This window comes from Micropterus salmoides, unplaced genomic scaffold (genome assembly GCF_014851395.1).
Source record: "Micropterus salmoides isolate LMB-PRFRI ecotype aquatic unplaced genomic scaffold, ASM1485139v1 Ms_hic_scaffold_7, whole genome shotgun sequence".
NCBI lineage: Eukaryota > Metazoa > Chordata > Actinopteri > Centrarchiformes > Centrarchidae > Micropterus > Micropterus salmoides.
The window spans coordinates 16885416-16897511 of NW_024044459.1; the positions used below are offsets into that span (position 1 = coordinate 16885416).

The window sequence follows — 12096 nt, forward strand, 5'->3', positions numbered from 1 at the left end:
TAGCACTTAGCACAGTAGGAACTGTTCACCTGTGGAAGACCTTCAGGTAATACCACATTGCCAGACTGGCTGTCAAACTGTAGGACTACAGCCTCAGGGTCAAGTTACAAATATGATACAGTATTTTCTATGAGCAACTTATATTGTTCTATGTTAAATAACTGGAAAGGCTTAAGAAAGGTTTATTTACACAATAAAAAAAAAACATACAATTCGATGTAAACATAGAAGAAACAAATGTACATTGTCCAAATAAGTAACTTACTAAGCTAAAAGAACAAGCTATGATTACTGCATTATATTTTTATATTTTGAATTGTCACCTGCCTGCTGCATGTTGTGTAATTGGTGAAGAATATTTCTCCAGAAGTCAGGAAACTAAGTGTTTAATGCTTACAAACGTCTGGGGAAGGACTCCCAGACTCACCACTCATATTTAAGCATTGAACATTACTTCAAAATTGTGTTAAAATATTGTTCTTGTCTTGTTCTCATGTGCATCATCACATATCGTGAATCAAGCCTATCGTCACACCCCTAATCTGAGCCCTTATGTCCCCACCACTTTTCAACACAGTTAGTTTTTCTATAGGCCTACATAAGTAACTTAAATACAATAAAAGGAGATACATTTTATTGTGAATTGGCTCTCCATAATTACAATTTAATTGTGGCATATTAACGTCCACTGCTCACTTTTAATGTATGACATAACATCTGTAACATTAGAATTTTGACAGTTTCAGTTTCAAGAGCGGTGATATGTTTAGCTACTTACTTTATCAGTCAGTCATTGTTTGCCACGCTTTTTTCGCTGTTTTAATACTGTGCCCGTGTTACTTAATTTTTTGTTTAATATTTTGTGCTTTTTATCATCGTAAACCTTCTTCATTCGTGTTACTCAATTTTTTGTTTAATATTTTGTGCTTTTTATCACCGTAAACCTTTATACCTTTATATATATATATATAGCTATGGTCATGTGTAAAACCAGCAGCAAGGTTCATGTAATTTATTTAGTTCAGGAGTCTCTCCGCCTGAAGAAAGATGCTGCTCTAGCCTGGTGGTATGACAGAGGATACTTCTGTATCGCATGCCAGATGGCAGCAGGGTGAGCAGGCTGTGGCTGGGGTGGGTGGTACAAATAAAATCAGGAAAATGTGCTTTAAGTATTAAAAATGAAAGTACTAAATCCCCCCCATAAAGGCCCATGCAACTGTTCATATATTACAGAAATAATTTGATTATTACTCATGCATTAATGTGTAAGCAACATTTTACTGTTAATGTTGGTTGAGATGGGGTTAATTGTTAAGTGTCTTATTTATTAAGGCTGCAGCTAATGATTATTTTCATTAGGGATTCATTTGCCGATTGATTTATTGATTAATCAACAAATTGTTTGGTTTGTAAAAATTAAGAATATAGGGAGTAATGTCAATCAACTCCTCAGTTAATCAACTAAAATCAGCTCTTATTGTATAAATGCTTGGGTAGTTTATCTAGATCAAAACATCATATTTTATAAGCTCTTTATGTGTTTTGTATTTAAAATCTTTATTTGCTGTCGAATAATTGTAGTGGAGTAAAAGGTACAATATTTCCCTCTTACTTGTAGTGGAGTAGAAGTATAAAGTATGAGTACTTCAGTACTGGAGTAATTTCACCACTGCCTAAATAACTGAATTACTCTCACACATTTTGTAGCTGGTCAGCACCTTTCCAAAGTGGCTATTCACAAAGGATGAACTGTAACTATACAGTACGATAAAGCTCCACTAATGGTGCCAAAAATTAATTATATAGTGCAGAACAACCTGCTAAATAAGTGTTTAACCCAGATTCTTACTGTAACACTATACTATACTATACTATACTATAAATCATTATGTCCAACAAAGCTGTTGTCCATAAAGGATGCAGTCACTAACAGTGCAATTGTTGTCCGATATATTTTTGCACACTTCCTTGAGACCTGGAGATCCAGAAACCCAGCAGCTCAAACATTTTGACTTGTTGTATTTGTTGCATTTTAGAAGCATGTGAAGGTCACGAGAGACCTGAATGGTTTGCCATGTTTCACAGTGATAACATCAGAGGTCACACAGCAGCAATTGCTCCTCTGTGTGTGTGTGTGTGTGTGTGTGTGTGTGTGTGTGTGTTCAAACCTGTCAGTTACTGGTGTTCTTTGTGCTGTCTAAATTGAGCCCACATTGTGCCTGTATGTTCTTTGTGTGTGTGTGTGTGTGTGTGTGTGTGTGTGTGTGTGTGTGTGTGTGCTCGTCCATACACACATACACCAGGTTGAGCAGACTGCTCTATCTCCAGAACAAACTCTAAATAAACAATGAGTGCACAGTGTCTGGATGCCCAGCATGGCCTTTAGGAACCAGATGAAAGAAAGTGCATCTCTGCTTCTCCTTTGGGTGCCTGGCGAACCATCTCTCCCCTGTTCTCTGTGTCCATGTGTCCCACACTCACTCTCCCCCTCATACGCCACAGAAATACGGCAGGGAAGGCGTTCTTGAAGGCCTTTCGGAAGTTGTTGCCCATGAAGGCGTAAACAAGCGGGTTGACGGAGGAGTTGGAGTAGGACATGCAGTGACCCCAAATCTTCAGCTGTGGATGCAAAATTAAAGAGGTGGTATTATGCTTTTTGGCTTTTTCCCTCTCCTTTATTGAGTTATACACCTTTTTTGTGCATGTAATAGGTTTGCAAAGTGAAAAAGCCCAAAGTCCACCACAAAGAGAGTTCCCATCTCCCACAGAAAACACTGCTATGAACTGCCTGAAAACAGCTCGTTTGGTGTCCAGCCGTTTCCCTTTCATCCCTGTGACGACACAGCAAAAATGCACATAGTATAAGCATCATAATGCTTGCCAAGCGGCTAGTCCAACACGCCCACAAAAACACCGGTGGAAAAACACTGAGCTCCAGAACACCTCTCCTCTCCCTTCCAAACACTAGCTACCCTCCAGGCAGTCAGTGGACTTAAAGTTGTTACTGTGATGTAGAGACAGAGCTTAGTTAAAACTTTATGGATGAAAGATACTTTTGTTACAGATTAATAACTCACCACTCTGAAACTCTTGCTCCAGTCTATGTTGCCAAGCAGGTCGGCAACATGTACAGCTGAACCGAAGCCCTGTTTACCTTCTTCTTGCTGACTCGCCTATCTCTGCTTCTGATTGGCTAGTAGTCCTTACATTTATTCATTTAGCTGATGCGTTTATCCAAAGCGACTTACAATTGCTATATATGTCAGAGGTCACACGCCTCTGGAGCACCTAGGGGTTAAAATCAGGGACACATTGGTGGATGTGTCACAGCGGGGGATTGAACCCAGGTCTCTCACACCATAGGCACCATAGGAACTGCACATTTGTGCAACTCCCAACAAAGATCATTTAGAGACAAGATGTATCACTCCATAGATAAAATGAAGCCTTCAACAAAGGGTGAAAAGAGGAGCTGCAGCAATGTGCAGTATGACAAAAGATATGATGTTTTTTGAAAATTAAACTATGTAAACCTGTTCTGGTACAACCCCTAAATAGGATTTTAAACCTGAAAATTAGCACAATACCACCTCTTTAAGACATACTTAGATGAAGCAGAAATGGGGGTGGGGGCTGAATGTTGAACTTAAACCTCAGTACACCTCCAAGTTTTTAGCCTGTAGCCTATTCACATTCTGGCTCATCTGGATCACAGACAATCACCTGGATTACTCTGATACTGAAGAAAACGTTTAAATCTGATGATTATGAGACAAGATATGAAATCAATGAGAAGTGTTATTTTTAAATGATTTCGAAATGGATTAATGAACATCTGTCCTTGACGGACACGGAGATGTGTGTATGATGTCTATGTGTTCAGAGTAGATTGAGTTATGAAACGTTACTGCAAAAATTTGGGTTATCAGAGCACATCTGAACAATGTGTTCATATTCGGTTTCACCCCTATAACCTCCCTGCCAGCAGCACAGTGAGGCTCATTTAATCAAACATCATGGAGAGTATGTCACCTTGTATAGAGCGTAACTGCGGAGGCCAAATGTTTGCAGGAGGATGCAGACCTGGATGGGGCCCCAGCAGATGAGGAAAAGGGCCACCATCACCACCACCATCCGGGAGACTCGCGCCCGCACTGCTGCTCCCCGCTCGGCCTGAGCCTGAAGCTGGAGTTAAGGAGGCTTTGTAATGTCTTTGAAATAACCAGAAACATTCTCTGTCTATGGATTTAAGGTGTGAAAAATAAGTTTTGCAAGTGAAAGTAACTCCATATCGCCCTCTTACTTGGTAGCTGCTGTCGATGGGATTCACGCTGGCCTGCCCTATTCGCTTGAGCATGAAGGCGTAACAAGCGGTGATGGTGAGCAGGGGCAGAAGGTAGACTGCCAGGAAACTGTAGATGATGAAGGCTCTCTGGAGACGGGCCGAGGGGAAGACCTCACTGCAGTACGTCTGAGGACCAAACCAGTATCCTGCCTCCAGACGCTGGTACACGGCTACAGGGATTGACAGAAGCAAGGAGCCTGGAGAGGACAGGGCACATGACTGTGTGACACAGAGCATAATGGTCATAATAACATTCACTCAATGCCACTAGACGACGGCTCGGAAAATCCCAAACTGCTATATAGAATTACCCAAAAGCCCCAAAAAGCAAAAATAAACAATTTGAAGAAAAGCAACTTGAGAAATTGGGATAAAATCAATCCAAAATGTTTTTTTAATTCTCTGTGACAATAAGTTTATTTCAACAACAGCATGTACATGAAGTTTTGTTTGATTACTCAAAGAAATAATACTCACACTAAATTGCTGGAAGAATGTATAATATGAACTGAATTAATACATTGTTTTATGTTTTTTATCACCTCAATAAAATCTCCAAATCAGCTGCTTCAGTTTTTGTCACTTTAATGCATTAAATAATTAGCATCAAGGGGAAAAAACAGATGCAATACGCTGTTACCGCTGTCTCATTGCCAATGTGTGTATAAGGTTGTGTAAGTGTGCATGGAGTATTTGTGTGATACCTATCCAGATAGACAGAGAGACGGCCAGAGCCAGGCGTGGGGTTCGGTGTCGCAGTGACTGCAGGGGATAGACGGTCACGTAGCAGCGGTCCACACTCATAGCTGACAGAGTGATGCAAGTTGCCTGAGCAGTCACCTGAAACACAAGGCAGGTTTGTTTCTGTCTGACACTTCATTCTTCTACCGCGCAAAGAAAATGTTGCCTTTTTTCTCTCTGACATATAGGCTATATTAGCTTTTATTAAGGACACACATCCGGTCCAAAAGATATACAATGAAAAACTTAAACAGACAAACACTAAAGTAGACAAAGGAAAAAACATACATAGTCCACAATATTACACAGGCCTATTTACACAGAGGCTAAAACGCCAATGATTCCACGTTCTGGAAAAGAACATAACTGAACTTAGTGCCGCGTTGGTCAGTGCTGAAATGATACTGTTTGCAGAGTCTGATAATCTACACATACATCTGTACATGAGATTGCGCAGCACAGAGCAGGTGGGCACACCAACACTGACGAACATTTGGCTTGCACTGCTCCATTGTGGCTCCTTCAGCAGCAGCTTCAAACCGTCATTATATGCTACATTGAGCTTCTGCATACTGCTCTTTCTGCAACACCTCCACAAATGGGCAGTATACATAGGGGTACAATATGCTCTAAAAAGGGTAGTCTTAACAGATTCTGAGCATGTACTAAATTTGCGAATCAACATATTAGCCTGTGCATACATCATAAGACACTGTCCACCATCAGACAGGTCGTCAGTTAGATAATGTCCAAATATTTAGCCTCATCACATACCTTAAGGACAGTACCAGACAGAGAGAAGTCACTCTACTCTTAACAATCATAATATTACTCTTCTTGGCATTATACTTAATGTCAAAGCCTGAGCTTTGAGAACAAACCCTCAGTAACTGTTGAAGACCAGCACTATAAAGACAAAGAATCACCAAATCGTCTGTATACATCAAGTGGTTGATGATATTGTTACCAACCATACAACCTGTTCCACAGCTGTTTAACAGCTTTGATAAATCATCCAGGTAGATATTAAAAAGAAAGGGAGACAAAATACCTCCCTGTCTAACTCCATTGCATACATTGAATGGGGCCGACGCAGAGTTGCCCCATTTCACATACATTGATTGATGAGCATTCAGAAGTAATCTTAAGTGAGAATTCTCACTTAAGATTTGGGAACTCCTCTATTTTGTAACTTTAAAAATAGTTTTTCATGATTATTGCGATCAAAGGCTTTAGAGGCATCAATAAAACACATAAAATGGTGGAATTGTGCCTGTTATACAAATCTAAAATTTCCTTCAAGGCAAAAATACACGTATCTGTGCCGTGTTTAGGTTTAAAACCAAACTGGTTGTCAAAGGTCAGGACAAACTGTTCCAGCTTATTTAGTAAGGTCCTCTCCAAGACCTTGGATAAAGTACTTGCCAGAGCTATAGGCCTGTAATTATCCATGCTATTTGTTTTGCCAGCTTTGTCTTTAATAATTGCCACTAACATAACAGATAAAATAGAATCAGGTAAAATACCATGAACTAGAAACCCAGTAAAACAAATGGAAAGCAGAGGACAGACTTTTCTACTTGCAAATTTTAAATGTTTGGCAGAAATCTTATCTATACCGCATGCCTTATTATCTTTTAGCAACATAATTGCATCATAGACTTCTTGTGGGGATACAATCACATCTTCATCATTATTAATATTGCCCACTGCAAAGGAGTTACTTTTAACACAGTTGAACAGCTCTTAATAATATTTCTGCCACAACTGAGTAATTTCCTCTGGACTGCTTACACTACACATACATTTCAAGTTGGTTTTATGTTATGTACCGTGTAGAAATTCATGATGGAATAACACCGTAAAATGTAATGCACATTTTGAGCAAAACCTTTTTTGAATAATGGAGGCTAACCTTCAGACTTGACCAATGACAGCACAGCTTGATAACACTGATACTCCCATGTGGTCTGTGAGAACTAGATGTTTTTATTATTTTATTATTTTCGTGTGAGAACTGAACATTTAATAAATCATATTTACTTCTGATGTTTACAGTCTGCTTTTGCATTATTTGAGTAGCTGTTCATCTGATAGTAGTTATTCTGCACATAGTATAATGTCTCATGGGACTTCATAGAAATTATTATTGCAGTGGTATAGAGTGGTATTTTGGTCACCATGCCACAATATTACTTGTATTATGGGACTGTAATCGTTACCATCTTACTAGTGACTGTGATGACATGTTTACAGTGCCAATTTTTAAACTCCAGGCCTGTTTATGTGTGCGTTTGTGGTTTGTGCGTGTGTGCCTGTGTGCGTGTGTGCGTGTGTGTGTGTGTGTGTGTGTGTGTGTGTGTGTCTCACCTGCTGAAGGTAGTTCACCAGTCGGCACATGAACTCTCCAAAGATCCAGCTGGGCAGTGGGTACAGTGTGGCAGTGAAGGGCACGCAGCAGACCAGAAACAAGATGTCGGTCGTAGCCAGGTTTACTGTAAGAGAACCAGAACAGAGAAATGCATTCAAAGGGGCAAAAGACCATAAATGACTGTTTCAACACGGATAACATTGGTTGGTGCTGAGGTTTCTGCCTTTTAAACTTCACAAACTAACCTGTGTTCTTCCTTTCTAATTCTCACCCACTGAAATCAAATATATATAGTCAATATAATCACTAGGTTGCTGGGCAACACAGTGGTTGTTGGCGTCCTAATATGGAGAGAGAGAGTTACATCCATTTGTTTGTTGTTGTACTCACCTTATCTGAACATCTTTATGTGAGTCTTGAGCAAAACAAAGTCCTCCTCAATCTGTTCTAGGTTAAACCTCTGAGCTTGTTTATTCTCACTGCATAATATAACCAGTCTACTCAGCCTCCCTGTCCCACTGTAACCAGTCTACTCAGCCTCTTTGTCCCACTGTAACCAGTCCACTCAGCCTCTCTGTCCCACTGTAACCAGTCAACTCAGCCTCTTTGTCCCACTGTAACCAGTCAACTAAGCCTCCCTGTCCCACTGTAACCAGTCCACTCAGCCTCTCTGTCCCACTGTAACCAGTCAACTCAGCCTCTTTGTCCCACTGTAACCAGTCAACTCAGCCTCTCTGTCCCACTGTAACCAGTCAACTAAGCCTCTTTGTCCCACTGTAACCAGTCTACTCAGCCTCTCTGTCCCACTGTAACCAGTCAACTCAGCCTCTTTGTCCCACTGTAACCAGTCAACTAAGCCTCCCTGTCCCACTGTAACCAGTCAACTAAGCCTCTTTGTCCCACTGTAACCAGTCAACTAAGCCTCTTTGTCCCACTGTAACCAGTCCACTCAGCCTCTCTGTCCCACTGGAACCAGTCAACTAAGCCTCTTTGTCCCACTGTAACCAGTCCACTCAGCCTCTCTGTCCCACTGTAACCAGTCAACTAAGCCTCTTTGTCCCACTGTAACCAGTCCACTCAGCCTCTTTGTCCCACTGTAACCAGTCCACTCAGCCTCTCTGTCCCACTGTAACCAGTCAACTAAGCCTCTTTGTCCCACTGTAACCAGTCAACTCAGCCTCTTTGTCCCACTGTAACCAGTCAACTCAGCCTCTTTGTCCCACTGTAACCAGTCCACTCAGCCTCCCTGTCCCACTGTAACCAGTCAACTAAGCCTCCCTGTCCCACTGTAACCAGTAAACTAAGCCTCTTTGTCCCACTGGAACCAGTCAACTAAGCCTCTTTGTCCCACTGTAACCAGTCCACTCAGCCTCTCTGTCCCACTGGAACCAGTCAACTAAGCCTCTTTGTCCCACTGGAACCAGTCCACTCAGCCTCTCTGTCCCACTGGAACCAGTCAACTAAGCCTCTTTGTCCCACTGGAACCAGTCAACTAAGCCTCTTTGTCCCACTGTAACCAGTCCACTCAGCCTCTTTGTCCCACTGTAACCAGTCCACTCAGCCTCTCTGTCCCACTGGAACCAGTCAACTAAGCCTCTCTGTCCCACTGTAACCAGTCAACTAAGCCTCTTTGTCCCACTGTAACCAGTCAACTCAGCCTCTTTGTCCCACTGTAACCAGTCAACTAAGCCTCTTTGTCCCACTGTAACCAGTCCACTCAGCCTCTTTGTCCCACTGTAACCAGTCAACTAAGCCTCTTTGTCCCACTGTAACCAGTCAACTAAGCCTCTTTGTCCCACTGTAACCAGTCCACTCAGCCTCTCTGTCCCACTGGAACCAGTCAACTCAGCCTCTTTGTCCCACTGTAACCAGTCAACTCAGCCTCTCTGTCCCACTGGAACCAGTCTACTCAGCCTCTTTGTCCCACTGTAACCAGTCTACTCAGCCTCTCTGTCCCACTGTAACCAGTCTACTCAGCCTCTTTGTCCCACTGTAACCAGTCAACTCAGCCTCTCTGTCCCACTGGAACCAGTCAACTCAGCCTCTCTGTCCCACTGGAACCAGTCAACTCAGCCTCTCTGTCCCACTGTAACCAGTCTACTCAGCCTCTTTGTCCCACTGGAACCAGTCAACTCAGCCTCTCTGTCCCACTGGAACCAGTCAACTCAGCCTCTTTGTCCCACTGTAACCAGTCAACTCAGCCTCTTTGTCCCACTGTAACCAGTCAACTCAGCCTCTCTGTCCCACTGTAACCAGTCTACTCAGCCTCTTTGTCCCACTGTAACCAGTCAACTCAGCCTCTCTGTCCCACTGGAACCAGTCAACTCAGCCTCTTTGTCCCACTGTAACCAGTCCACTCAGCCTCTCTGTCCCACTGTAACCAGTCAACTCAGCCTCTCTGTCCCACTGTAACCAGTCAACTCAGCCTCTCTGTCCCACTGTAACCAGTCAACTCAGCCTCTCTGTCCCACTGTAACCAGTCTACTCAGCCTCTTTGTCCCACTGTAACCAGTCTACTCAGCCTCTTTGTCCCACTGTAACCAGTCAACTCAGCCTCTCTGTCCCACTGTAACCAGTCAACTCAGCCTCTCTGTCCCACTGGAACCAGTCAACTCAGCCTCTCTGTCCCACTGGAACCAGTCAACTCAGCCTCTTTGTCCCACTGTAACCAGTCCGCTCAGCCTCTCTGTCCCACTGTAACCAGTCCGCTCAGCCTCTCTGTCCCACTATAACCAGTGTGTGGCATATAGTGTGGGTGTGTTTGATTTATGTCACCTAGTGTCCTCTCCAGGAGGTGCATTTAATAAATGATTAATTAAGATGGGACCCTTTTTAAAACTATGCCAAGGTGTCCAAGGAAGGTTAAATCAAGAGCAAATGAACTTGGTTGAAGATACTAGAAGACGTTTCGCCTCTCATCCAAGAGGCCTTTTCAGTTCTAACTGACTTGCTACAGTATTTAAACTCTGTGGGGTTGAGACATCTATGCCGAGGTGATGCTAACCTTAACTATATCCCCCATAATGACGTCATCTTTGATCCAGAATTATAAACAATCCAAAAATAAATAAATAGATAAAAAATCAGCTACACAAATGTCCGTCTTGCACAAAGAAAGAAAACTGTTTGTAAGAAAACTGCAGAGGGCACCTTTAATTTGACTGATTACGTCTCTGACCTGCAGAAAGAGTGCCCTCATCTATGTTCTCTCTTTTTACTTTGCAAAGTCACAATTTTCTTAGGAATTTCCTTTTTTTAGCCCTGTAACCTTCTGTGTGGGGCATGCCACTTCCTATATTATCAAGCTACTGCAGTTTCAAAAACACATTTCTTTCACTGAACGCACTGATACTACATATATTTTTTAAAAGAGTGTGTCTTATTAATGTTACCTATGTAAATGTTGGTGACGGTCTTCATCTGCTGGTGCTTGGTGACCACATGGATGACCAGCGAGTTCCCAACCAGGCCAACCAGCATGATGAGGCTGAAGAAAGTGGGGACCAGCCAGGCGTCGACCAACACGGGTGGCCCTTGGCCCTCCAGAGCTGCGGACTTGTTGCACACAGACCCACAATCTGGCCCGTGACTGGCTGCTGTTTCCACCATCATCTTCACAAATAAAAGACAGGAATATTTCTATGTTACATGCAACACTGTTACATGAATCTCCTCTTATGTTACTGCGGTGTCTGTCTCAGATCAAGACAGTATCGGTTTCTCTACACCATACAGACGAAACACAAAAAATTACAATATCAAAGTAAAGAAAAAAAGTGGTACATTTAAACATATCATCTTTATTTAAGTTATTTAAATAAATACTTCCTATTTTGGATTTATTAAATCAGACAAAGGCAAATTAAATATAAATATAGTTTTTTCCTTTATAAAAAGCTTTTCTTACCTGTGTTGTGCCTGTTTGAATCAGTGTTCCCCTCTCTGCTCTGTAAGGTTTTTGTCTCGTGTCGGTCAGTGATGGGCTGCTGTTTTGTTCTTTGCAGGTCTGAGATGAAAGCACTGTTATAGACCACCATGACTGGTGAAGGTGGGGGTTAGAGGAGACATGAGTCATGTTGCTTGTGAACGTTTATGTGAATACAAGACAGACTGATGTGATAGGAGCTTTAAAACTAAATCTGCATCTTCACCTATAATTACCCAGGACTGAGTGCCCTGTAAAGTGACTGCAGCTGGAATCAATAAAATCAGTTTATTTCTTCATCACGTTAACATCCAGAAGTTGTGGTCAATGCAAGCTTCAACTGAAACTGCAGCTAAACCTGAGTACAGCTGAGCCAAGTGTGGAAAAGTAGAATCTGAAATTTAACCAAATATCTTCAAATTTCTATCAGTCTGGGACGTAACCTGCAAACCAAAATTGAAATGAATGACTCATGGAGGCAGCTGGGGGTCGTGGTGACAGTACAGCCTGATCTCCCCCCCAACACACACACACTTCAAGCAAAACAAATACCTTTTAAAGCTGTCATTACATCCATCATGGCCTTGGCTGCAAAGTGGCAAACCATGCCAACTGCACAGCGTGACAGAGTAAATAAAGTGTTTAAGTGTTAAAGTGACTTTGCTGTTTTTGCAGTTGTTGTTTTGTTTTTTTTGCTTTTTTTAAAAATGTTCT

General features: G+C 42.1%; 1 protein-coding gene across 1 annotated transcript; it reads right to left on the reverse strand.

Moving 5' to 3' along the window:
- Positions 1-255: 255 nt before the first annotated feature.
- On the reverse strand, positions 256-11069 carry kiss1rb (KISS1 receptor b). Its single transcript, XM_038702712.1, has 6 exons — positions 10850-11069; positions 7457-7581; positions 5050-5185; positions 4304-4542; positions 4033-4185; positions 256-2619 (listed from the first exon to the last, which is right to left on the reverse strand). Exons 1-6 carry the CDS (start codon positions 11067-11069, stop codon positions 2383-2385), a joined length of 1110 nt encoding a protein of 369 aa, XP_038558640.1. The 3' UTR covers positions 256-2382.
- Positions 11070-12096: the final 1027 nt, after the last annotated feature.

Excerpts from the sequence above, each read along its gene's own strand:
- kiss1rb (XM_038702712.1), bottom strand. The coding sequence starts at position 11,069 with ATGATGGTGGAAACAGCAGCCAGTCACGGGCCAGATTGTGGGTCTGTG. Across the intron at positions 5,186-7,456 it reads TGGTGAACTACCTTCAGCAG|GTGACTGCTCAGGCAACTTG; the intron begins GTGAGACACACA and ends CTTGTGTTTCAG. Across the intron at positions 4,543-5,049 it reads CTCTCTGTCTATCTGGATAG|GCTCCTTGCTTCTGTCAATC; the intron begins GTATCACACAAA and ends TGTCCTCTCCAG.